At 31.7% G+C, this 24303-nt stretch overlaps 1 protein-coding gene across 2 annotated transcripts in view; it reads right to left on the reverse strand.

Annotated features, from left to right (window-relative positions):
• LOC139490717 (low-density lipoprotein receptor-related protein 4-like) overlaps window positions 1–18210 on the reverse strand; it is a 44380-nt gene extending 26170 nt beyond the window's left edge. The window contains exons 1-12 of one of the 2 annotated variants that reach the window (XM_071277649.1): window positions 18098–18210; window positions 17306–17477; window positions 16676–16900; window positions 15783–15898; window positions 13812–14099; window positions 12907–13053; window positions 10653–10827; window positions 8691–8927; window positions 6620–6744; window positions 5821–6108; window positions 5020–5163; window positions 3358–3653 (exon numbers count right to left, since the gene is read on the reverse strand). In XM_071277649.1, coding sequence (XP_071133750.1) covers window positions 3622–3653; window positions 5020–5163; window positions 5821–6108; window positions 6620–6744; window positions 8691–8927; window positions 10653–10827; window positions 12907–13053; window positions 13812–14099; window positions 15783–15898; window positions 16676–16900; window positions 17306–17477; window positions 18098–18176 — 2028 coding nt within the window. In that variant the 5' untranslated portion in view covers window positions 18177–18210 and the 3' untranslated portion in view covers window positions 3358–3621. Of the gene's footprint in view, window positions 1–3357; window positions 3654–5019; window positions 5164–5820; window positions 6109–6619; window positions 6745–8690; window positions 8928–10652; window positions 10828–12906; window positions 13054–13811; window positions 14100–15782; window positions 15899–16675; window positions 16901–17305; window positions 17478–18097 lie in introns of those variants that run through there. The other variant, XM_071277650.1, reaches the window with a different exon arrangement.
• Between the last annotated feature and the right edge of the window lie 6093 nt (window positions 18211–24303).

Genomic DNA, 24303 nt, shown 5'->3' on the forward strand with positions numbered 1-24303 from the left:
CAAGAACGTATATTAAATGTTTATTAAACGACCTAGATGGTTCTCTATTTCTTTATGGAAGTACAATCTCAAATATTATATCAGTTTCATAACGGTGAAATATAAGAAAAACTCCACTTCAGTTCTTATATGACAGAAATAGATTTATCGGAATTCAGAGAACTCTCTCGCATTTTATCAAAACTCGGAATTCCCTCTGACGTGTTTCTAAATTTATAAAAATACTAAATATAAATACTGCTTAATTCTGATTTTCCGTGATGTTTAAAACACGCATATAAGTCAAGAGAATTATCAATCATGACGATGTGTTTTACCTGTGTTGATGCTATACTACGAGGAATTGTTTTAGATCTATTTATAACATACATACTTGGTTATCAATTTGTTTTACATTTTGATCAAAGGAAATAGTATCGTTTCCATAAACCAATAAATTGTAGCCTTCTGGAATCAAGCAGAGACTATTAAACAGAATAACCCTTTCATTTAAAAAGAAAGGAAAATCAAAGATCAAAGAAAAAATTGGGTATGTCATTAATATCCAAACCACATTTACGTGTTGGATTAGATATACTTTGTTAGCTTTAAACAAGTTACAATTACAGAAAGATGCCGAACAAATAAATTGGGTTAAGATTATACTCAATTTTCTAGTACCATAAATAATATTGAGATTGATTCTTATTTCGAAAGGCCTGTTTTTTCAATTCTACTTTGAATTTTGATAATGAGACTACATTTTGAACTGACATGTTCAGATTATTTCAACGTATAATTGTTAAGGGGCTAATTTATTGAAAAGTCAGTGTCAGTCTACAAATTGGTAAAATAAGATATTGTCATTTCGCAAGGTTTATTGTGTTGCATAAGGCTACATAAAAATACAGGCGAATTTTATTAAACAATGGTAGTTTTCTTCTTTTTCTTTGTTCCTTTATAAGTTTCCCAAACAACCTCTTATAAAACAGTCTCAGAATGTGTGAAAACAGGTACACATGTTACAATATGTGCAGTTTTGAGTTGAAGCTGTTCTAATTTTATATAAAAAATGAATCTTTTTTTCCGCAATTGTCCCATACTTCTGTTGCATATAAATTGGTCTAATAATTAATAGACATGATGTTTCCGAAATTGATATTGGAGATTACGCAGTACATTCAGATGCTTTCTAACACTTTTCAATATGTTTTTCAACATGGTTGTTCCATTTTGCGTCACTTCTAAATGTAAACCCTATGAGATCACATAATTGGATTTTATTTTAATTTTTTATAGTAAAATTAAGATCTTGTGTCCCATTAAGTAATAAAATCAATATTTCATTTTTTTCAGGATTTAAAGACATAAGCCACTTTCTTGACCATTCATCCAGCTGTCTCATGTCACGACTAACAACTGATTATATAAGTTCTTCGTCATGACCTGAGTAACTGAATGAAGTGTTATCTGCAAATAGTATGCATAAGTAGATAACTGTTCAGCAATATCATTAACATATAAGATAAATAACAGAGGACTAAGAACTGATCATTGACGGACACCAGCTGAACTATTGCAAAAAGTGGAGAATGATTGATTAATGATAAGGGACCGTTCAATATTTATCAGATGGATGGGCCGGTGCATTCTTAATATTGATTCATTAAAAAAGTTAATGCCCATCCTTTTAAATTCTGAAAAAAAGTCCTCGCCCATCTAAAAAAATCTATAAAAAAGTCATTGCCCCTCTAAAGCTTAAAACAATAAAAAAATATTAAAGTTCTTTTTCTATTTGAAAGTTTGCAGGTTTATGTCTTGAAATCAAAGAATAGACTTTGGTGTAAATACAAAATTTAAAATGTGCTAGTTAATTCCATTTATATATAAATATTTAAGTGTGTATCAGAACCATACATTTTATTGTTTTTAAAACCAGCATGAATATACATGTATATATTTGATTTTATATTTGCAGCCTCAGATACAATATTGATTTAAAATAAAGGAAATAATTTAAACTAAAGGACAATAACTCTTGGACTAGTAAAAATATTATCATATGCTGAATTACTAATTATTGTCCCAGCATGTTAAACATAGTTCAAATACCAATGTCCCTTTATCTAATCTTTCAAAAAAGAATTTATGGTCTTTTTAAGCCATTTAGGCAGACATATTTTTGACTTTGATCCACCCTTTTTCACCTATTAATTAAATCTGAACATTTGACAGTAAAACACCAAACAACCTGGCATTCTGTAAGATTAATATATAAATGAGATAGCTGTAGAGTTATATGAAGATCTAAATTGATTTGAAAAAGTTATAAAAAAGTTAAAAGATGACTATCCAATGATTTGGCCTAAACTGAAAATTTAAGCTTTTTTTTAACCTTTTTATTAAATCCATAAGAATGACACAAATTCACCAAACTACCAAAGAACCTGATATTCTGTAAGATCAATATATAAATGAAATAACTATAGAGTTTTATGGAAATCCATGTTAATTTGAAAAAGTTATAAAAAAAATTAAAGATGACTTTCTTGATTTAGCCTAGACTGAAAATTTTAGCTTTTTTAACCTTTCTATTAAATCCATAGAGTGACAGCAATTCACCAAACTACCAAACAACCTGGTATTCTATAAGATCAATATATAAATGAAATCATTGTAGAGTATTATGAAAATGCCGGTTGATTTGAAAAAGTTAGGAAAAAAAATTAAAGATGACTATCTGGATTTAGCCAAAACTGAAAATTTTAGCTTTTTTTAACCTATTTATTAAATCCATAGAATGACAGCAATTCATCAAACTACCAAACAACCTAATATTCTATAAGATCAATATATAAATGAAATAATTGTAGAGTATTATGAAAATGCCAGTTGATTTGAAAAAGTTATGAAAAAAATTAAAGATGACTATCTGGATTTAGCCAAAACTGAAAATTTTAGCTTTTTTTTAACCTATTTATTAAATCCATAGAATGACAGCAATTCACCAAACTACCAAACAAACTGGTATTCTGTAAGATCAATATATAAATGAAATAATTGTAGAGTTTTATGAAAATCCATGTTGATTTGAAAAAGTTATAAACAAATTTAAAGATGACTATCTGGATTTGGCCTAAACTGAAAATTATTGTTGAGACCATGTCCCTTATGTTTTTTGTGCCTGCAAAAGGAATTTCCTCCACACCAATAAAATTGAAAGCAAATTTTTTTCAAATAAAATAAGTTCTAGCCCATCCACTATATATATTAAAAAAAAGTTCTCGCCCATCCAAATATTTCCACAAAAAAAGTGCTTGCCCCGCCCCATTTTGCACCGGCCCATCCATCTGATAAATATTGAACGGTCCCTAACCTTTAGTTTTCTTTGATAGAGGTAGATAGTGACAAATCAAACAATACATCGTTTATATTGAATGGAAAGAAAACGTCTTAATATGATAAATGAATTATGGATCACAAACAGTTTGGAACATTACATTCTCAAGAACTGTGAAATAACCACAAATATACACACACACACAGTTCATCTGGAAGTTATGAGATAAGACGTTAAAATGATACATAAAACGACGAATGCTGTCTTCCTTTTTAAGACTTCCATCTTTTTAAATTTCAAGATCACAGCTCATCTTTTACCAATTCAGCGATATCTGAAATTGCAAACAATTAACATAAGTTATATAAATATGAAAAAAAGAATAGCCTGTAACATCGATAACAGTTGGTTGTTTTATGAATATTTCCTTGCATGTATTATGTAGAAAAAGATCTTCTGTCAAGTGAAGGTACATGTTTTTAGTAAAAGATGAATTCATGGTAAAAAGAAAAACCTGATCTGAAGGTGACCTTAGAAGGTATCGGTTTTCTGTTTTATGTCATTTTACATTTTAACTTCTCTTAATTAATCATATCTATCTTTGTATTCCTGTCTTTAAAACACGAAATTCACAAGTTTGGAACATCCTCAAATGTAGATAGTTTCTTGCTGTGTTTATTAATAACGAAATTGGTGATGATCTGTTATAATATCTGTTGTTTATATTCAGACGATCTTAAAACTCCGGACAATTAAAGGGAAAAAACTTGTGATATTGATATCATTAGCACAACACGTCTGTTTGTGGTTTCCTTCGTAAAATTAGCTTAAGAATAAGACTATCGACAGTTAGATTTATAACACGTTGATGTTCATCGTTTGTGTTCTGTACCTTATTGTGAGATCTGTATTTAGTGGATTCGCATGGCGGATGATGCATGCGTAGCAGGAGATGCACCAGGTTTTTTATTAGTAAGTTCAAATTGAGTTCTGAACATCGATACTTTAAAGTTGTAGCTACTCTTCGGTTGTTTAAGGTACGATTTACCTGAGAGAGTTTTAGTAAAATTTCAAATATAAAATCTTCAAATGAGGTCGAAATATATCATTTTAATCATGACAATACACAACTACTGTCTTCTGGGCGAGTGCAAACCATGGAAACTGACAGTATACCAGAAAGGAATCGAACTATTAAAACAGACGAAACCAGCGGTTCTAATGAGTTGTATCGTGTATTTGTGCTACGATATCGATGATCTTTTATTCATATCTAAACAAGTTTATTATAGAACTATTGAGTTAAAAAAATTGCCACTTGTGTATATGTCATATGTCTTTCATTGTAGAGGGCTATATAAATTAGGTTATTAGTATCCTTTATATTAACGAATATGATTATAATTATTTAAACATAGCTTTATGATATTCTAAAAAGCTTAAATTCAATGATTTTTTATTTCTTTTGTTTCATGTAAAGTAACCCTTGGATGAAATTTTTTTTATAGTACGAAGCAGTTCTACTGCTATTGGTACATAGTGTAGCACATGCAACATTGAAAATACATAGTATAAAGAGTTGACCATTTTGCATTTTCAAATTATCGTTTAATAAGATCCCTGTGAATATGTAAGGAAACATTGTACTTGGTTGAATAATGAATGTAGAAATACAAATTTCCCATTCCCATTCGAAATACCTTTCCGAATACAATAAACATCATCCTCTAGCAGGAAATCATCAGAGCAAACACATGAGTATCCATTCGGTGTAAGTTGTGTTACAGGAACAGGTAAACAGAGATGATCACATTTACCATTATTTTCTCCACATCTATTTGTTCCTTTTGAAAATTGAGAAATCGAATAGTATTATTTATTGACATCAAGTGGAAAGGCAATCATGTTGTATCATATAAACAGCCATAAATGTGAAACAAATATTATATTATTTTCAACTTCAATATAAATTTTAAAAATAAAAACGCCGTAAAAATGATGACGAAATTACATACTTTCTTAAATTGTAGCTACGCTCATTCTTTTTAATCGAATTGTTTTAATGACTGGATTTATAGGTTTAAATTAAATAACTCGTTGGATATAAGTTACCATGGAACATTGCAGCAGCTGCTTACTCTTCTCAGGTACCCGTCTTAAGCTCCCTGCTTCGGAGGAGTTCATATAGCTTGATCCTTAGTTTAGTTTTCTGTATAGTGTTTTATTCGATCTTTTTAGTGTTTAGTTTTGATTTTATGTTTTTCTCTTGTTCATAGTATTGCGGACTTGTGGTATATGACTTATACTTGGTATCGTTACTCTTTTTTCAATAATAAATAAACTCTTTTAAGACACCAGGGTTGAAATTTTGTATATGCGCCAGACGTGCGTTTACAAGAGACTCGTCCGTGAAACTCGAATCCAAAAAAGTTTTAAAGGCGAAATAAAGTACGAATTTGAAGAGCATTGAGGACCTAAAATCCTAAAGGTTTTGCCAATACCTTCCTGTTGCGATTCCTTTGAAATAATCTTGATATGCTTTGGATTGTCAAGGTCCGTCAGAAATGGCGCCATATTTTTTCCAGTATATTTGTGTGCAGTGAAGACACTTCGGTCTATACGATTAGTCCAATATATCAGATCACCAAAGACATCAATTCCGTATGGGGATGGTAAATATTTTGGAGAGGTGAACAGTTTAACTGTATGAACATCTGTACCATCAAATGTTGCAGATTGAATCGTCTGCAAACCAACATCTGTCCAGTATATTCGACGTCCTAGATGATCTGAAAAAATGTATACGAATCATCAACAGTTTTTTTTGCTTTTTTTCATGAAGATAGTGTTCATTGTGTTGTTGAGGTTGTAAGCTGCTCTGTTTCAAAATGACAAGTAATATAGACTTTTCATACATTAAATGTCCTTTTAACTGCTATTATATATATAATTGAACTATGACAAGAAATGTAGTGGTCAGTGGGTAAAATATTTTATGGATAAAACCAAAGGTTTCTGACAAGCGAACATCCTAAAGGACTAATTACTAAATGTTTTCAGGTGACGACTATCACAGTAAGTTCCTGTTCTCGTTTTTGAATACCATAGCGCAAGATAATTTACACTTTCATCTGGCTGGCTGAAATATCTTTATTTATTTTGTGCCTGTTTCATCGAGACTATTAGATTTTTATTTATTTATTCTAATGGATAAGACATAAAACAAGTTAAGATTGTCAAATAATTTCAACTCGATAGTTTATAATTAATTTCGATTCCTAATTCATAATTTTGTCTTACCAACAGCTATTCCACACACCATCAAAACTCTATTCTTGATGATAGTCTTTTTCTCACTTCCGTCCATAGCAGATCGTGAGATCGTACCGCTAAAAAGTGAACTATAATCCGAAAAGAACATCAGCCTACAAATAACAAAATCACAATTAAGCATCATGTATGATATATACTTTATTGTTTTAATTTGTTTTGACATTTGATGTTTAGAATAACAGTATATAAATAACACATAGATGAGAGGGTGATAGAGCAGATAGTTACCCCGAGAAAACATTGTCAACCGCGGCGAAGCCAAGGTTGACAATGCTTTTTCGAGGGGTACCAATCTGCTCTGTCACCGTCTCAGCTATGTGTTATTTAATTTATTATACTGAATGTCCTACTATTATAGTCTTTTACAGATTATTTTTATTTTAAAAGTATTTTCTATGACGTCACGTACATAACGTTACTGGTATTAGAAAAAACAACAAAAGTTCAGCAAGATGATTTATTATTTTTATTTTGACAGTAAAATAATAAAAACTGAACCAAAACGTAGAACTTGAGCATTTTATTTAATAACATGATGTAAATTCAATTCATTGTCGTTTAAATTATCAATTTTTGATTGGTCTAGACGAGAGGGTAACATTAAAAAAAAATCTCCCTCTCAGCCATGTGATAAAGTAAATTAACACCCTCGTATCAGCCAATCAAAATATGGGATTTTAACGTGAAGTATAATAATACCAAATGGCATTAAATACCATATTCGAACTAACTTTTTAGCAATGAAGAGAGTAGCACCGATTAATTAGACATTACTTCTGTGCTTGCTCTACTACATTCAAATTTGACATGCTATTTTTGGGGGATTTCAGGTAGGTCTGTTTTGGTAGGAAAATAAAACAATGTGTTGTGCATCTACAATTATATAACATGTATATGTCATAAAAATTCCTTCTTTTGATTGGATGACCCTGTCAGAGCGAATTGTACGCCTGACAATTATTCCATACACAAATTTAATTGATCTATCTAAGATAGGACTAATAGAAATTTAGTTGATCTATCTAAGATAGGACTAATAGAAATTTAGTTGATCTATCTAAGATAGGACTAATAGAAATTTAGTTGATCTATCTAAGATAGGACTAATAGAAATTTCAAAAATATGAAAAAAATATTATAAACCATGAACATGAGGTCAATGTCAGATAATGCTGAATATTTTCAGACAGAAGGCGCTGTACACCATACAACTATTACATATTGACATATTGTTTAAATTATCTGATATAAAGACCACACCATAAACATTTAAAATTTACCAATTCAAATTTGAAAATATGAAGTCATTGTCAGATAAGTTCTGTTACATGAAATGAACCGTTTCATATAAACCCGTTCTAAAAAATGTAGACCTTTGAGGGATCACACATACCAAATAAAGTTATCATATAACCTATTTAAATTCAAAAGAGTCAATGACAATGGACACAGGACAGACGAAAATTGAATTATATGCGTCTTCCACTTTCTAACATATAAAGCTTTCTATACAAAATTTTAACACCGCCGCCACCGAAGCCCGAATATTTGTCCTTTGTCTCAAATTTTCGACTTGCGTCGCAGCATAGGCAAAACTCATTTAATTTTTACAATACATATAAGAAGATATGGTATGAGTGCCAATGAGACAACTTTCCATCCAAGATACAATTTGCGCTAGTAAATTATTATAGGTCAAAGTACAGCCTTCGACAACTGTTGTCTGCCACTCAAATCCTTTTAGAATTTTTGTTTATACTCGTGCACATCATTTGGCAGTCAGGAAACCGCCCATATCATTGCATTGTCGATGAGTTCAGAAACAAAATTCCCCGTGAACCATATGAAATAAACGCAATTATTAAAAAAAAATATCAGGAACGTGAATAAGTATTTTGCAATACATTTCTATTTGGTTAAAATGACAAATTTTGTTAGAAGTCGTTGTCGCCTTATCTGGGTTGGTTAACAGTTTAAAAAAATCAAGATACCAAGAACGTACTTAAAAGCGAAAAGAAGATTAAAAAACATATTTTACCCATCACTTGGAGATAATGCCAGGGCATAAGGGTATACCAAATCCTTGATCACAAATGTTTTCCTGTATGTGCCATAGAAAGTACAGACATGTATATTTCGATCCCGTAGATCAGTCCAGTATATATGTTTATAAATCCAGTCCACAGCTATGCTATCTGGTTTGTAGACAAATTCTGGAAGTAAACTTTTCAGTCCAAATCCAGCCGTTGGCTTGTCGTTGAAGAAGAGGAAATACCTTAAATAAGAATAACGATTCGTTTATTACCTTAATATCAGGTCGGACTTTGATATCGCATAACAAAGTACGTTTTCATGCTAAGAATCCGCTTTTTGTCTATTAAAACAACTAATTCATGGCCATATTGCTTTCTATGTATATCCTTCAATTTCAAGCATTCTTAGCTCTTTCAAATAAAAGGACAGTCATAGTATGTCAAAAATTTACCTCATTCTAACTTAAAAGTGCTGAAAAATTTCAATTTACATAATATTATATATTTAGAGTATACTGGTTGCCGGCAGTTTGATAGTAAATAAACATGAGCCGCTGATTTGAGCATAAAGGCAAACATGCACTCGAATTTTTATCTTACAAAATCTTATTACCAAAAAGAGAATGGAACAAGGGTTATGGTGATCAAAAGCTCTTGATATTTCATTTGATACTAAAATCACCTAAATGTTTTACTTATTGAAAAAGTAAGAGCTAAAAATCGGAACTATTTTGTTTAAGATACGTAAAAGAAGTTGTTTTTGACCATGCCCGACCAAGTTGTACAATCTATACTAAAAACAGAAAACAAAATAATAAATAATTGGAATGAAGCTGATGTGTTCAACTTCACTCGTCAATTGTCACTCTATATAACGTCATCGAAAATCTAATAAATCCTTGAAATATCGTATCTGTGGTCAATAGAAATTAGGCGCGAAAAAAAGTGAATACATTTTTGGTGATTACATTTTTGTGAAAATTTCATTTTTAATACGTAAGTCCCTTTTTCTTCTAGCTTATACAATAAACGCTATTTGTGTGATATCCGATATTCCTTATTGTCAAACCTAGGGTAATGTATTAATTTTTTTTAAGTCAAGCAGATCGATTGTTATACAAAAATGACTATTCTCCCTTTTCAGATTCATTGCAGTTTTATCGTTAGCAATACCAATTATATTTCATCCTATGTAAGGACCTGTAACCTTTAAATCCGTACTGCATGTTATAAAAACATTACATGTAATCGGTTGTATGCGGTAATTTATACTGGGATGTTGGTTGTAATGTTGTATTGGTATTTCTGCAGAAAAATGTTCTTTAAAGCAACCTCCATTTCGGTTTCTTTAAACATAATCGTTTCTTTATCAATAGTTATATGGTAATGTAGTACAGACTATACACAAAACTACTGTCAAAAGAGATAGCAACCTTCGAATGAACTTAGTCTATCAATTCATGTACATGCACTGCGTATAATATGTTCACATTCACGAAATAGTTTATACTGGCTTTCAAATATTGAATATGGCTTCTGACACATTTAAGCCCTATCACATAAAGGTTAAAAGAACCTTTAGTGCATAAATCATACAACGTTTGCTGGGTTTGTAAGGTAAGTTTAGAGTCCAATACATTGTAGGACATGTGATTGTTGAGGTTAAGTGTTTATTTGATTTTTTTCAGAGGACGTAGAAAGTATCACATACAAAACATATATCCTTCATAGTAGATAGAAACCTTCTTTTCCATACTAGCAGTAGAAATGACAGTCGCTGGTGACTGAACGTTATTATTTTCGGTAAAATGCTTATGTGAGGCATTTTCAATATGTTAAACACTCACAGAGCATGAAAGCCAATTTCATAATTTTGAATAAATGTACTTTATTTTCTAATTTTTTTTAATTTCTTTGTGACTTTTGAAATTAACAATTATTTTCTTTCATTTATAAAGATGACTTACGCGTAAATGTTATTATTGTAATGATCTGTCCAGAACATCATTTGTTGATCGTAATCGTAGTCAATTCCAACTATATTTGAAGAAGCAGCTCCTTGGAGCAATTCTCGATGACCCGAATCTATATCAGTAGATGATATTGTCCCTTTCTCTGCCAGCAATACCTTCACATTTCTACCTGCAATCAAACTTGTAATGCATGCACTCAATTATAAAAGAATTGTATTTTAAATCATTATAATGGCATTTGCTTCAAAACAGAAGACATAAAGGTTGTCATATATTAAGTTGACCTGTTTGTAAAAACAGCTAAAAAAAGAGGGACGAAAGATACCAAAGGGACAGTCAAACCCATAAATCTAAAACAAACTGACAACGCCATGGCTAAAAATGAAAAAGACAAACAGAAAAACAATAGTACACATGACACAACATAGAAAAATAAAGAATAAACATTACGATTCATAAATATATAATAATATTTAAGAAACAAGCATTCTGAGAGTATTACATGGCAATACTACCGGGTAAAAATTACATTATATTGGAACAAAATGCTAACTTGTTCTATAACTTGTCATGGTGTTAACAAAAAGTAAATATCAAGTCTATATATTTTAGCATGACTTAAAAGAGTGGGAATAACTGATTATATGAGTGACCATAACCTGCAGAAAATTATCAGACCAATACAAAAATTTGAACTTCATTAGATATGATGTGATACAATGTATATCTATTGTCAATTTATAATCAAATATGATTAATAGTTCCAAATATTTTTTTCTTTCATTTGTCTCAAACTAATATAGATCTGTAACTTATCTATAAAGTGTCAACAACTTTTATCTACACAATGTAATGTAATGAAATATATACCTTAATAAAAATAAATTATTATCTGATTAAAGGATTTCACTTAATAATAGTTTTTTTTTTATATATATATTCAGCATTCTGAAAATTAGTTAATACAAAATAACAAACAAACAAACAAATTTACTAAAGAATTTCTTTAAAAAAATGAGTTACCTTTCTTTGTAGTTTGTATAGAAATATGGTTTAATATAGTACTATAGCATTAGATACGGATTTATTTTTATGGACCATAACTCTGGACAAAATCATCAGAATGAAACAAAATTCGAACTCGAGCTATAACTTGTCATATTAAAACCATATAACAAATATTCAATCAATATCTTTAAAAACAAAGAAAAAAAGTGTGGAAAGCTGATTTGCCAGACAGACAGACAGACAGACAGACAGACGGATGGATTGCAAACCTGAAGTCCCTTTCGACTTCGTCGGTAGGGGACTAATAAATAATGCCAACTATTCTTTATTGTAGATTTAACATGAGTCCCTTGCTGGAGTATTCTAGCCCTCGCTGGAGTGAGCGATAGCGAGAGATAATTCACCACGAATAAAATGCCTGCCTATGTTAAAACTACAATAAAGTATAGCTTACACCAATTATTTCAATTACGATTAGGACAAGTTCACGAAGGGTGAAAATTGGTCCTTAGAGATGTTGGTTTTGTTTCAATAATATAACACATTTCAAATAGAAATAGTTATGGTATACCTTTTATTACAAAAGAACTTCATTTTGGCACATCATATTAAAAATGACGACGTATTAGTTCTTTAAGTATGCATTATTTGCGTTGAAATATCAGTTTTGGTAACATTTTCAATAATTCTGAACAGTTTTTCGCATTCTTTATTTTTGCCGCCTACCAAGATCCAAAAAGTGTTTGTGTCTAGGGATTCAGTTTCATCAATGTCAACTCTCGGCTACCGAACATTTGGGATCCTAGGTAGCGGCCAAGGGTTTCCTTAAGTTTTTCACTCAAAATTTGGTAACTGTGTTGAACGCATCTATCCCTTCAACTTGAAATATAGGACACCACATATATAATTTATTCGTTTCTTTCCCTTCATCACAACCTGCGACCCCCCCCCCCTTTTTTCCTCCCCCTCTTTTTTGGTTTTGGGTAGGATAAGTTTTGTATTTTGTATAGTCTTTAGTTTTCTATGTAGTATTCTGTAAACTTATTTGTCTTTTCGTTGTGTTTCATGTATTGCTATGATAGTGTTATAAGTCTATCTTGATTATTCAACGTTCCATTGGTGTATTCCGGCTATTGTTGATTTGAGATAAAATCTATTAAAAATGTATTTTACTTGTTTTAAAGTTATCAATTTGCCGTTTTATACCTTTTTAATGTAAAACTTAACCAAAAAAAGGTACCATTGTAAGAGCATGTCTTCTTGTCTTTTCCTAGCACATAACCATCTGAACAGGTACAGGTGTAGCCAAGAATGTTGTCAGACCATGGAGCCGACGGTAGACATAGATGTGAACAACCACCATTTTTTGGAGCACAGTGACTAGCAGCTTTGAATGAAATAGTTCAGACATGATTAATTTTTGCAATACATACTAATATATGATATGATGTAGGATATATGTCAATGGCTTTGTAAACAAAATCAGCATTGCTTTCTATTAATTAGAAATCTATTTGTCACTCTATTAATTTTTAAATATTATTAATTTCAGAAAGTCATTAAATTATTTGAGACTGAGTGAACTCTTTCCCTAAATACTAGTAGAAGAAATATAGACATTTTAATATTCCTAGTAACTTTTAAAAGTATGTAAATTTCTCAATATTCTAGCAGACGTAAACCATTAACTATCAATCAAAGTTTTCAAACTCGAGAGAATTTAACATTAGATATGAAAACTATGAACAAAATATTCGGGAAATTTTACGATCTCCATCTCACATTGAGATTTTTACATTGTACGTTTGAATTTTTCAGTTGCTAATGGTTTTAGAATTGTATTTATGCAGTGGCTGTAGTGTAATGAATACACCTTTTTAGCGGGATTAACGGGTAGGTGGAAACTGTATCCTTTGCCCAGTTTCCAAACTTCAGAGATGTTTACAACGACAAGATTTACCAAATAATAGCCCAAAAAAAGAAGAAACAGAGTGGAGTACTATTTTTCTTATTTTATCAATTTTATTAATTTGCATTAAGTGCATCATCATTCATATAAGCTGCAGGTCCATTTCTGATCAAATAATGGAACCATTAACACAAGTCACAAAAATAGAATATATTTGGTATACATTCACATCTTACCCAATGTCATCTGCTGATTTCCGTCGTATAGAACCAGGCCATAGGGAACTTTGGCAGAGCTTGCAAAAACCTTTTCAACCTCAAAGCTGGCATACTTATCAGTCCGCAATATCTCTCCTTTCCCCCAGTTTGTCCAGTATACTTTGTCTTTGTGAATAGCAATTCCATAAACCTCAGACAAATAATTAGAATTTTTCATCACAGTTTTGATACTACTACCATCAAACTTGGCGGATTTGATCTCGCTCCGCAGTCTATCTAACCAATAAATTCTTTTTACTTTGTAGTCTAACAAAAAAGAAAGAATTATAATGAAGTAACGTACATGCATGACAACCACTGAAGTACATGTTTCTGTTATGGAAAAGGAACATTAAGAATGTTGTGGACTTAAGCATGTTAGCGGGTGTCCAACTATCTCCCTAACCAGGAACAGTAGTGTTACAGCATATCATTCGAACAACTATGAGAATCGTTTTAAATGGGATTAACTCATCAAATCGATACAAATCAGAAAAACAAGTAACAAAAACAGAGACCCTGCGTGGCAGCGTACCTATACACTCAACAAAAAAGACACTTAGTATAGTCAGAATACTCGAAGTTAATGTCAGCTAGTTCAAAGCCAATTACAAATTAAAAAAAGTATGCATCTAAGACGTAAGTCTATGTACGTTTTGCAAGCATCTGTTTATGTATTTCTCTTTAATGAGTGTTCTTGCATTTATTTTTACTGTACCACCTGTCATTTTAGCGGTATATTTAACATTGCCATATAGCGCGGGGTTTGGCTAGCCAAAGGACCAGGTTCAACCCGCAATTTTTTCTTAAAATGTCATGTACCAAGACAGGAAAATGACAATTGTTAGGTATGTATGTTGCATTGTCGTTTATTTTTGTTGCACTTTAGTATTTCTGTTGTTTCGTTGTTTTCCTCTTATAGTTGATGTGTCTCCCTCGATTTTAGTTTGTAACAAGGATTTGTTTTCTCTTAATCGATTTATGTCTTTTGAACAGCGGTGTATTTCTTTTGCCTTTATCTACTTACTTATTATAAGACAGTGTTGACGAGGAAATGCATTGAACGGAAAACTGAAAGGGGAACTAGCTACGAGTAATATAAAAAATCTGAAGTATGATTTATTTTGTTTTTTTTTGTTCAATTATTCATGAAAATTTAATAGTGAAATAATAGTAATTCGCTTTAAGTAGCCAGTTTGGATCAATTTTATCAAATTAAACCAAGAAACGTTGATGATGAATTATTCATTTAGAAGAGAATAATTCGACCTCATTGAATCCTTAATCATGTGAACTTCAATTTAACCCTTAGCTAAAGATGGGTACGCATCAATTTTGCGTAATTGGTTATTTAAACTGTTAAAGGAAAAGAATGTCAACATTGAATGGGAAACAAAGGTAAATCATTCTTATACAGGTAAAAACGATGATTAACATATATTTTAATCTATAATATGAAATTAAACAGACATAGAAAAATCTATTTGCACGAGTTCGGTTCCTATTTATATCTATATGTATGTTTATATCGCTCATATAACCATTGGAGGTTTTCGGGGATCATTTCGATAGTTAATTAGATGGCGTTCAGACTAAATACACACGAAACGAAGCTACAAGTTATCGAGTCCCTGTAAATATTTTATTTTAGACTTTTTGACATTTGGTTAAATGTTTTACATGGTTATATATCAAATATAAGAATTGGAGTCAAATCGATGGACATAAATTTGACAGCTAGTGCCCTTTTAATAATAATGACTAGTCAACATAGAGCACGTTTACTATTCTGTGAATGTTCGAGATTAAAAGTGATCATACAAAAAAGTTTATTTCAATTGGATACAGACGGATATATTTCTTTTTATATTTGTCAGTAGTGCAGAAAAAATCATACTATCGGATTGCTTGGTGAAATCTTAAGTGAATATCATATATACAAAATTATACCTATTGTTAAACTAATAGGTTCTCCAACATTTTCGACTATGGTTTCTCTGTCTTTGCCATCTAATCCACATCGCTCTATCCTTGGATAGGTACCCCAATCAGAAAAGAATAAGATTCTATAAGTACAGGAAATATCATTAAAAAAGAAGTGGTTCAAGTTATCATGTCATCCTTTCCCGAAACATATTTTGCAATAAAACAAGTCACAGATGTCCTGAATTAAAAAGCTTTTATAAAACGAATGAAAAGCAAGTACAAAACAAGCACATCAAACTGAAGCTATCTGGAAGGCAAAATTATTGAGAATTGGTTTTTGTTTTTGTTTCAAGGGTTAAAATTACAAGCATGTTTTTTGCTATTTTTCACCTGAATTCCTGAGTACAACTCAAAGTTTGGTACCATACAGTAATCATTTGATTTAAACTTATTCTAGTAACATTCATCTTTACTGTTTACCTATCGGACCCAACACTAATATGTTGGGTTTTTTTCTTTAGTATCTTCAAAAGTATATCTACTATATTACCTATTGGACATACAAATAATATGCTTCGTTTTCCCTTTCATTTATATCGCATATGTTAAGGATTTGTTCCAAACAAGCCATTGGAAATTCATTTCATTGTTTGTAATAAAAACACATTTGTGAGGACACCCTTAACATATTTTTATACGTCAGTTAGTTTACTAAATAAATATTGGTAGGTTTATTTTTCCTCGAGAATATATATATGGAGAGGGTGCTTATTAATATCAACCATGTCTTTGTTGAACAAATTAAAATGGGTGATGATAATTGAAGCTCATGTAAGATACAACAGTTATATCAAGGTAGTAAAACACCGAAACACCAGAACTTATTTACAGAATGTAATTAGATTTTTATTACATACCCATCCGACGGATGAACGGCTATACACATTGGTTTCTCTATCAAATAATCGATCAGTGTTCTACGATTTCCACCTTGAAGATTAACTACTTGTATGCTCTGAAAGGTTGCATCCGTCCAGTAAATGTGGTCGTTAATCCAATCGACAGCCATACCATAACTGCTGCCCATCTTAGTTTTCACAATGGCTTCATTCTTTCGTAAAAAGTTGTTTTCTACTCCTGTCCTATGTCAATTAGTAATCATGTATCAGTTTGCTACTATTGTCAATATTCAACAAATACCAAATTTCGTAAGGCCTTTTTGTATGTGGCAGATTTTTTTATGGACACGGTATTACTAGTATATTTAATTGTAGAATGCATGATAACGTTTACATAAATGTATTAAATTTTTCCAAGTTCTTATTCAAAACTTGTATCTAGTAGCAATATCCCTATAAGGATGGAATGCTTTCCGGGAAAATATAATTGCACAAGTGGCGTATTTAATTTCTCTTCAGTAATGATAGACCAAAATATTTGAAAACCAAAACGCTCATACATACTTTGAAGAACAAGTCAAATAAAAATTGACCATACCATAATTATCCTCTAGCTAATGCTATAAGATTATTAGATTTTGTACTTACACTGATATGTGTCTATCCTGTGCATCTGTCCAGAAAATTAAACCTTTTTCATAATGGTAATCTACAGATCTTGCGTTATGTAAGCCATGGGTTATGGTAATGTTTGTCCATGTGTCAAGTTCAACTGCGTCTATTTCTAGGGGGTCAGCAAAAAGTAACAGTGGTCTTATCTCTACAAATACAGAAGGCGGTTCCGTAATTAAAAAAAGAAAAAAATGATAAAAAGTTGTAATAAAACAATACATTTAGTTGATAATACATGTTGCAATAACATATAAAATGACATTTCTGAAATGTAGTATTAATGTCAATACGATTGACCACTATCCCTTATAGACCAAAAGATGTAAACAATTTATACATATCACCGCGCGGTCGTCAACAATGGAATGTCACCTGCCGTTTGCGTATAACAGTTCCTGACAGCTACGGAATACGTTCTGTTACAAATTATTTCATCCATATTATGTGTTCGCTTTCCCCTGCATCTTTCCTCGTTTCCTATTGGTCATTTGAAAAGATATGTCAGTTATCAATTTTCCCTTTTATCAACCGTACATATGTACTACACGATTTTCATCGAAATCGTAAGGTATATAAAACATCAAGTGATGAAATATATCACGAGTAACCAGCTAGGAATAAACGTTCGGAAAGTATTCAGACTTCGTAGGATAAGTGTCTATGACTTGATGGGTCAACACAACTGAAAATAATCATGAACTTAGGATTTAAGAAGTTATCAAAGATACGGGTTTGTGCAGACATCAACTACATTTACTTTACTCCTACCTTCCGTTTTATCAGCATAGGTAAAGTGTCCTGTAAAATAAAGATGCAAAAAAATAACGAAAATACTACATAGCGTCATGTTGGTTGGAATGATTTCCAAAATAATTATAAGCTTTTAATAACATAATGTTTAATTTAATAAATATGTATATTTGGAATTTTGTGCTTTCGTTTCAGTTTAAGGAAGTAGAGTGCAAAAAAAAAAACCGAATAGAATTTCATAATGTGCTTATATAGCAAATCGGTCAACAATTAATACCATTTAATTTTTTTGAATAAAACTATTATATACAATTCATGCCTATTCATTGAAGAAAGAAATATCTGTATTGTTAAAATCGATAAAAAAAAATATATATATGAACGAAGCTTGCCGACACTTGTGTTTTTTAACCGCTCTCCACTGATTTTTAACTTTAAGAATTCATTCAAATGCAACGGAGAATTATTTGATATGTTGCCAATAGTAATTAATAAAAGAGATTAATTTATCATGCATTTCGTCAAATTTAAAAATCGGAAGGCCCACTATATATTTAAATCAGATGTCATAGATTTTTGGTCTAAAAATAAGTTATTAAAGTTTATTCTTTTTTTTATTATTATTAAAGGAGTAGTTAAGTGCTTTCGTTTAAAACATATTGTTATCCTCAAAAACCATAAAGACTTGTGAAGAGGTTGTGATTGAGAATACATTGAACTAAATAACAGATTCATTACCAGAACTTGAAAAGGAGCTGTTAAAATTATCATCTACCAAAAAAAGATGAAACCTCCTGATTGCACTTGTGCTAGTTCCCAATTCACAATATAATCCTGCTGGCCACGTTATTACCAGTGACCTCAACATTGTTAATAACACTTCTCTGCGAAATGTGTTATCGAAAGGTCCGAAATATCGTGAGCCTAACTCCATCAATTGGAAATACAACTTTAAAATGTGGATGGATTCAGTTGAGGATTATGCCAGTCAGTGGGCTAAGCGCGAGAAGGAAGACGTAGACACTCTTTCCGAATGGATTCAGGCAGTGAGGTCGTTGATACAAATCAGAATTAAGAAACTGAATGGATCTATCAATGCCCATGCTACGTCAATCTTTAAAGACCCAAATGTTATAAAATACATATCCTACCTCATGACAAATACGTTGTCCCCGCAGATAAAGCCCCAAACAACATCGTTTTTGAATGTAAAACTCATTACATTAACTGCTTGATAAACGAATTAGGTATTGACAATTCACTTGGAAACTCAACATATGCCCTCATGACACTTACAAAAGAGGAAATCTTGGATAATCATAGACCTGTCCTGTGTTCCTTATGAATTTCCACCAAAGATGAAAAACTGAATCTTCCATCACTGTATTGGATACCTAAACTACATAAGTGTCCTTACAAACAACGGTACATTGCTGGGTCTTCTAAGTGCTCCACGAAACCTCTTTCTAAATTATTAACATCTATTTTATCAGATATCAAAGACGGGCTTCAAAGTTATTGTGAAACTGCCTATTCTAAAGGGGGCGTGAATCAGATGTGGATACTTAAAAATTCCAAAGATCTTTTAGAGTACATACAATCTAACTCTCTTTCATCTTGTAACAGTATTAAAACATTTGACTTTTCTTCTCTTTACACAAGTATACCACATTCAAAACTAAGAGACAAATTGAAAGAATTGGTATTGTTTTGCTTCATAAAAAAGAATGGGCAACATGGAAACACGTATCTTGTCTTCGGGAGGGATAAATCCTACTTTGTAAAGGATCACTCTGATTTAAACAAAACTTCTCTGAAACTGATATTATCAAGATGCTTGATTTCTTGATTGACAACATATTTGTTACGTTCGGATGACGTGTTTTTTTAAACAGGCTGTCGGCGTTCCAATGGGAACAAACTGTGCCCCTCTACTAGCCGACTTGTTTCTTTACTATTATGAGGCTGACTACATGCAAGAACTTTTTAGGAAGAAAGATAAGAAGTTAGCAATATCCTTTAACTTTACTTTCCGCTATATAGATGATGTACTTTCACTAAATAATTCAAAATTTGGTGACTATGTGGAACGCATCTATCCCATCGAGCTATAGATAAAGGATACTACAGATAGTTAAGTCGGCCTCATATCTTGACTTACATCTAGAAATTGACAATGAGGGTCGGTTGAAAACAAAACTTTACGACAAAAGAGATGATTTCAGCTTTCCAATTGTGAACTTTCCATTTCCAAGTAGCAACATTCCAGCAGCACCTACATACGGGGTATATATCTCCCAATTGATACGATATTCCCGTGCTTGCATTTCCTATCTGCTTACCCTTCCGGAGCACATGAGATCACCCCTAGTTTTTTGGTGGGGTTCGTGTTGTTTATTCTTTAGTTTTCTATGTTGTGTCATGTGTGCTGTTGTTTGTTTGTCTTTTTCATTTTAAGCCATGGCGTTGTCAGTTTGTTTTAGATTTATGAGTTTGACTGTCCCTATGGTATCTTTCGTCCCTCTTTTGGAATATCATGTCACAATCTTTTTGAGCTTTGTGTAATTTGTAGAGTTATTTTAACCGATTCTTTCAGTTCTGTACGTTTTTCACACACCTGGCCCAAAAGGACCAAGTCAGCTTTTCTCATCACTTGGAGTCCGTCGTCTGTCGTCGTCCATTAACTATTAGAACAGTCTTCTTCTCTGAAACTACAAGGCCAAATGAAAGCTGGCCTAAATCATTTTAGAGTATCTAGGTTTAAAAATGTATGATGACCCTGCCCATTGACCAAGATGGTCGCCATAGCTAACTAGAGGCTCTAAAGAGCATGTGTCGCTCACTTTGGTCTATGTGCATATTAAACAAAGGACACAGCTGGATTCATGACAAAATTTGTTTTGGTGTTGGTGATGTGCTTGTAGATCTTACTTTACTGAACAATCTTGCTGCTTACAATTATTTCTATCTATAATGGACTTGGCCCAGAAGTGACAGTGGAAAATATTTAAAAATTTAACAAAATTTATGAAAATTGTTAAAAATTGACTCTAAAGGGAAATAACTCCTTAAGGGTGTACTTAGGTAAGGTTTTGGAATAAGTGGCAAATGTTCGAACTCCTTGGTATTTTTCCATACAATACAAGGTAAAATATTTTGCCCCATAGTACCCATTTTTTCCATAGACTCAATAGCTCATGAAAGGTCAGATACCAAAATTTTAGAAGATTCTTAATTTTCTTTCTTTTGTTTTGAGACCCATATAATACCAATGCAAATATAAGGTAAAAGTCCGAGTCAGCCTTTTCCCATCATATTTTAAATCTCAAATATCTCGAAAAGGAGGTCCATGACCTATCAATATTTTAAGCTTATTTTGATCTGTAACTAATACTCTTCCAGCTTATAGTATCAATTTTAAATTTTTGATTTATTTATTTTCACCTAACCTCACCTAAGTACATCCTTAAGGGGTCAACTGACCTCTTTGGTCATGTTGACTTATTTGTAGGTCTTACTTTGGTGTACATTATTGCTGTTTACAGTTTATCTCTATTTATAATAATATTCAAGATGACAACCAAAAACGGCAAAATTTCCTTAAAATTACCAACTACGGGTTCTTCGATTCATCTGAAAATTTCAGGGCAGATAGATGTTGACCTAATGAAGAATTTTACCTTGTCTGATTTGCTGTTAATGCTTCAGTTTTTGAACTGTAAGCCAAAAACTGCATTTTACCCCTATGTTCTATTTTTAGCCATGTCGGCCATGTTGGTTGGTAGTGCGGGTCATCGAACACATTTTTATACTACATACCACAATGATGATTATAACCATGTTTGATTAAATTTGGCCAAGTAGATTCAGTTGAGAATATTTTTGTAAAAGTTAACGACGGACGACGGACGCCAAGTGAAGATCTAAAAATTACTCAACATGACCAAAATGGTCAATTGACCCCTGTAGGAGTTATTTTGAACAATTGTTTTGGTAAAATTTTGTGATCTTTTACAAAAATCTTCTCCTGTGAAACTATTGAGACAAATTTAACCACAACTTGGCCACATTCATTATTAAGTTATCTAGCTTAAAAATGTCAGATAACCCTGCCTACCAACCAACAGTGCTGACATCGTTAAAAGTAGATAAGGGTAAAAAGCAAGTTTTGTCTTATATTTTTGGAACCGTTAAAATAAGGAAAAACTGAAAGGAAAAATTACATTCAGAATAATGAGCTCTACCAATTGTCCATATATACATCAAAACTGTTAGACAAATTCTTATATGAGTTATTGCCAATAAATGACAAACTTTATGATATTTTTTTTCCATTTTTGCCGTTTATCATGAAAACTATGATATTTAGAGAGAAAAAAGTAAAAGGAACTAGAAACAGACTAAAATATCAGTAATACGAGATCAACAAAACAGAGATTTTTGTCATGGTCTATTCTAGTCTACAATGTTGGAAAGTTTCCATTATTGTCATGTACATACATAAGCCTTAGATTTTCTTATTTGAATTGTTTTATGTATGTCATATTGTGTCTTTTATAGCTTACTATACAGTATGGGCTTTACTCATTGTTGTAGACTGTAGGGTTACCTATAGTTGCTTACATCTACCTCACTTGATCTCTGTTGGATAGTTGTCTCGTCAAAAATCATGACATATTTTTTAGTTAAATTAATCCATTAATTTCAAGCTAATGCACACCATAAACAAACTTTTCTTAAATATGACGATTAAGTTCAATAACTCTAGAATTACAAATCAGAAAGCTACTTACACCAATACTCTAGTAAAGGTTTTTGATATTTAAAAGAATTGTCCTATTCATAAAATACTCAAATCAAAAATATTTCACAGTAAAAAGAAATCTCTTTTTCCAATTCTTACAAAAATGAAAACATGCTTTTGGTGAGTGGAAAGACAAACAGATTAAAAGGTTGATAATTGTATATCATCCTCTAGGTAAATCCCTCCTGTCAATGAAGAGCAGAGAATTAAAGGATAAAAATATTTATTGCAGTGAAATTAATTGAGAGTGATAAAAATCCTTTAATAGCTCTATAAATATAGGAACTCAGTATTGGTAGAAAGCCTGCTTCATAGCTGTGGTAAAAAGTAAACAACTATTCACAAAAGTACGTATTCCTATCAGGACAAAATATTGGAAAACTCATCATTTATAGCACGGTTTTAAATAAAATTCTTCACAGGACACAGCTTGATACGACTGCAGAGGTCAAACTCTGACCAATTGGGGCCAGTATGGACACAACATTCAAGCTTGATACATCTCTGAATTTGGATTGTGATTAAATATTTGACACAGCATAAGTTTCAAAATGAATGTGGTCTGATGAACATAAAAAAACCAATTACCTATTATGGTCCAATATCCAAAATCTAAATACATGGAGAGGTATAGGGGGAGGGTTCAGATCTCATAAACATGTTTAACCCCGCCGCATTTTTGCGCCTGTCCAAAGTCAGGAGCCTCTGGCCTTTGTTAGTCTTGTATTTTTTAAATTTTAGTTTCTTGTGTACAATTCGGAAACTAGTATGGCGTTCATTATCACTGAACTAGTATATATTTGTTTAGGGGCCAGCTGAAGGACGCCTCTGGGTGCGGGAATGTCTCGCTACATTGAAGACCTGTTGGTGACCTTCTGCTGTTGTTTTTTCAATGGTCGGGTTGTTGTCTCTTTGACACATTCCCCATTTCCATTCTCAATTTTATTGATTCAGCATATCAAAGAATCCCAAGAATTCATGTTTTGATGAAATCAAACAAAGTTTAATTTTGGACCCTTTTGACCTCAATGTGGTCCAATTCAATAACAGGGCACAAATATCAAAAATCTTAATACATGGTTAGATTTAGCATATCAAAGAACCCCATACATTCAATTTTTGTTGAAATCAAACAAAAAAGATAAATTTTGGACCCCGATTTGGATCAACTGAAAAACTGGGCCCATAATCAAAAATTTAAATACATATTTAGATTCAGCATATCAATAAACCCCAAGAATTCAATTTTTGTTAAAATCAAACTAAGTTTAGTTTTAGACCCTTTGGACCTTAATGTGGACCAATTTGAAAACGGGACTCAAAATTAAAATCTAAATACATGGTTAGATTTGGCATATCAAAGAACCTCACTTATTCAATTTTTGATGAAATCAAACAAAGTTTAATATTAGAACCTTTG

This window comes from Mytilus edulis, chromosome 10 (assembly GCF_963676685.1).
Source record: "Mytilus edulis chromosome 10, xbMytEdul2.2, whole genome shotgun sequence".
In the NCBI taxonomy this organism is placed as follows: Eukaryota; Metazoa; Mollusca; class Bivalvia; order Mytilida; family Mytilidae; genus Mytilus; species Mytilus edulis.